This window comes from Crocodylus porosus, unplaced genomic scaffold (assembly GCF_001723895.1).
Source record: "Crocodylus porosus isolate Cpor-Errol unplaced genomic scaffold, CroPor_comp1, whole genome shotgun sequence".
NCBI lineage: Eukaryota > Metazoa > Chordata > Crocodylia > Crocodylidae > Crocodylus > Crocodylus porosus.
In genome coordinates, this window is record NW_017728951.1 from 56067547 (window position 1) to 56071569 (window position 4023).

General features: G+C 43.7%; 1 protein-coding gene across 1 annotated transcript in view; it reads right to left on the reverse strand.

Annotated features, from left to right (window-relative positions):
* OPN4 (opsin 4) overlaps nt 1–3716 on the reverse strand; it is a 29429-nt gene extending 25713 nt beyond the window's left edge. The window contains 2 exon segments of the mRNA XM_019555551.1: nt 2249–2446; nt 3667–3716. Coding sequence (XP_019411096.1) covers nt 2249–2446; nt 3667–3716 — 248 coding nt within the window.
* Between the last annotated feature and the right edge of the window lie 307 nt (nt 3717–4023).

Genomic DNA, 4023 nt, shown 5'->3' on the forward strand with positions numbered 1-4023 from the left:
TGCGCGCTTAATTGATTTTTATGTGTGCATGTGCAATTGTGTACCACACTGTCCTGTCTAACAGAGCAATATTGAAATCCTGAGTGTTGGCCTGACCCCTCAGGGCAACACAGCAAGTTTGCTACAGTGGAGAGAGCACTCCCTTCCGTGCCTAGCCATTTCTGTTGGTTGGTGCAAGGAGAGAAAGCACAAACTTTAGCCAGCCAGGGCATAGAAGATGGCTCCAAGTGGTATGCTCTTCCCTGCACCCTGGAATTGTATGTGCACACAGTAGAAGATAAAAGGGTTGAGGCTGGGCCCAGTTGTGCCTTAGATGATGCATATCAGGTCACAGAGGGTGCCTTTAGGGGTGCTGGTTCGTGTCCTAATTAGAACCTGTCAGAGCAGACTTGACTAAGTTTGCTCCATGTTCTAATTAGCACATTGCAGCATCACCTTAAGCCTGACTGGCTATCAAACTTGATTAAGTGTGTTCTGTGTTCTAATTAGAACACTCCAGCATCTCCTCATTGTCATGTATATTAATCCCCCCTGCATTTCAGAATGACCATGGAGCACTTTAATTAAACCTCATTGAATGAGCTTTAGTTAAAGCCTCCGATGGCCATTTTGAAATGGGGGTTGGGGTGGGGGTTCTTAATATATGTGACAGTAAAACGTTTTAATTAGAGCGGCTCTCCAGGAACCGCTTTAATTAAATGTGCCCCCCCACTCTACCTCTGAGCATATGTATTGGCAGCCAGAGGGAATCTTCAGCAAGCTAAGGAGAAACCAGGAGTTCTAGATGTCTAATTCTTGCTCTCAAAACTAAACTATTTTGGTTTTACACACTCTGCTAAGGAAATGAGACCTTAAAGAATTATTTCAGTTACTTGTCAAAAACCAAACAAAATAATTTCACTTTTGACTAAGTTAGTTCTTTTCCACATTTTAAAAATGGGAGTGAAACCTGCAAGATCAGACATTTCCATGCAAATGTATGTTCATAAATTTGTTTACTCTGTGCAAAGAAGTTATATTAGATCCATTTTATTTTTGACATTCTCCCAACAGAAGCAATATGTAGCGAGATCCAATTTTCATTTATAGGGAAACAATGAATCATCAGAGGATTGTCTTAGGACTTTACCGTTTTTCAGTGGCACTCTATGTAAGTTGAAGATTAATTGATTGTACTTATGTGCACATGGCATTGTATGAAAAAGTAATATCTATTATATTTTCAATAACAGCATGATTTTCAGTGGAAGTAATCTCTGTGTTGTGTATGTTATATAAGACATTTGAAAAGCAAAGAAGAAGTTTTAGTGAAATAATCAAGGTGGATCAGGGCATTTTGCAAGTGTGTCTGCCAGGTTTCAATTCCTCGCCCTCGGGTGGTTCTAATTCTGCAGGTAGATGACACTCCCCTCTCGGGATCACTTTGGGATTGAAGCAGTTCTCTCTCGCCCCAGTCTCCAGCCTTGTTCTCGCCTGCCACAACTTGCTGTTTCGTTCAGTGTCAAGGTCAGTTCGTGGTACACTCCGTGGCCCAGGATCCCTCAGTGGTCACATCATGGGGCTCCGCTTTAGTGTGTTCTTCTTCTACTGGTCCAGGTCTTCAGCAGAGTAGAGTACTGTTTCCTACCCAGCCTTCTCTTGTTGTGGTGCTCGGCACTAAGCTTGCCCCACGATCCCTCTGGCCTCTCCCTGTTTGACCCTGGACGGGGTCGCTGCACAGGTTCTGGCCTCAACAAAATATCCTATATCTTCCCTTCTATAGGGATGCCACCTCAGCTCTCTCTCCCCAACTGGGGATATTCCCCACACCAAAACAACTTCAATCACACTACTCAGCCCTCACTCTGCTGAGCCTCACCGGTCCTTTCAAGCCGTGCTTGACCCCAGCCTTCCTGGTGCCTCCCTCAGCTCAGTGCACCGGGACATGGCGGCGATACCTGCCCGGCAGCATCCTCTCAGGGTTCTCCAAGGGTTTATCCCCCATTGTGTGGCTGAGTCTATGCAGCATTGCTCCAGCGCTTTCCCCGTAGCCCACACTGCCGTCCCTCTTGTGCTTCGGTGCATCCTCCGCGGCCACGCTACCTGCTCCTTCCTCGTCTTGAGCAGCCTCCCACCACGCTGTTTGTCTTTGCCCCTTCGGCACCTCTTCCATCTCCTCAGTCATCCTGCTCGCTGCCTCTCTCGCCGGCAGAGCCGATGGCTCTTCTCCCCAGGGGCTATCCACCCCTCCCGCTGGTGAAGCCGGTACCTGCTCTCCCGTGGGGCCATCTGCCCCTTCTGCGGCTGCAGCTGCTGCTTTAACTTTGCTGGCCGGTGGCTCTCAATGGCATCACCGGCCGGGCGTACCCACACAGAAAGGTGGCTGACGCGCCGCGCGGGTCTCTCCGTCAGCGTCACTTGCTCGTCGTCCCTTTCTGCTAGTAAATCTCGTTTATTATTTGGCTCCCTGGGACAGCAAGCATTTCCCTTCTTAGGTATAACAGGATAAATAAATAAATAAAAATAAACAGACTAATATGCATTGTCCTCCTGGTTTAATTTAGCTGACAAAATTAATCCACGAGTTCAAAGAAGTGCCCCATTTAAACTGGATACAGCCTTGTTCCAAGAACACCAGAGGTATTCAATATCCTTATCTATTATATGACATGGTTCTCACATGGTTGTTCTGACTTAACCAGATGCAGTCCCTTAAGCTTTTGGCCTCAATACTCTCTTAAACAATTTTTTGCAAGTAGAAAACTGCTAGAAATGTTAAGAATAAAGGAATTTAATCCTAGGAAACTGATTTGATTTCTAGAGATCTCTTTCATCACAGAAAGTCTTAAATGTCTTTTATGTTTTCCTTTAAAAAATCATGCCTTTACTCAAGCGCTTTCCCCTTGTACCCAGGTGTTCTGTGGTCTCTCTTTTCTGTCCCTGGAATAGTCTGCAGTCATATATATCTTCTTGACTGTGATGTGTACATCAAATTTGAGTTGTGCATATTAGGCCCATCTCTCCTCATGTCCTTAATGTTTTCATGTAGTTCAGACAACTTTTAATACCCCTTGTTACTGAGGAGAAGATTGTACAAACGATCTATAACCCTGTGGACAGGATTTTACATTGCTACTAGTGTTTGTAGATGCATTAACAAAATGTATGCTACCATAGTGTCAGCTTGCTAAGAGGGCAGGGTTTTACTGGGTTTACAATTCTTGCAGAAATTTTCATTTCATGGATTTGCTTTAAGTTTCTACACTGTAATATCAGTTCAACAGACCCTTACTCTCAAACCACTAAACATTTTCCTTCTACTTAGCATTTATCAAACTGAGAAAAAACTTTGCTAGAACTTGCCAGGGAATTAGCTGGAAAAACTCTTGCAAGATTGTTATGGGCAACAGAAAATAGCAGCCCTAGTAGTTCAGTTTGACTTTCCATTTATATCCCTAGATCACCAGAGAAGTGTGAGGATTTTCTCTCCCAGAGTAATTATAAGAGAGGCAAATGGTTTAAACTACTGCAAGAATCATTTCACATACAGGAACATATTGTTTTTGGCAGTTTTCTAAAATATTTGACATTAAATATTCTTCTCCTTCTTCTGTTCATATAACTCTGCTGACAACCATAGCGTGTAGCATCTTTACAAGTGCCTCAAATTGATATTTCTTAATTTACCTTATGTTGTTCGCTATGGCACTAACTTTAAATATGTGCAAGTCAAACATACCTTAGTGTTGAGGTACAGTTCTATTAATGGTAACTTTACCACAAGACTTACTTCTGCATTTAAACACTGAAAAACAATGTGCTGCCACACTTACTATTGAGGCTACAAGAAGCAGGTCCACCAGTTAGTGGGAATTGCATTTTGAGTCATTCCAGGCACTGAGGGACTCCACAGTATCGGTGCAGTTGTAATCCTGGGAGGGACAAGAGATGCCCCTTCAAATGGGTTAATCTAAGCAATTTTCAAAGAAAGCTCTGCTAAAGAAACAGTCAGCTCTGAACTTTAAATGGTCAGCCCAGTTTCTC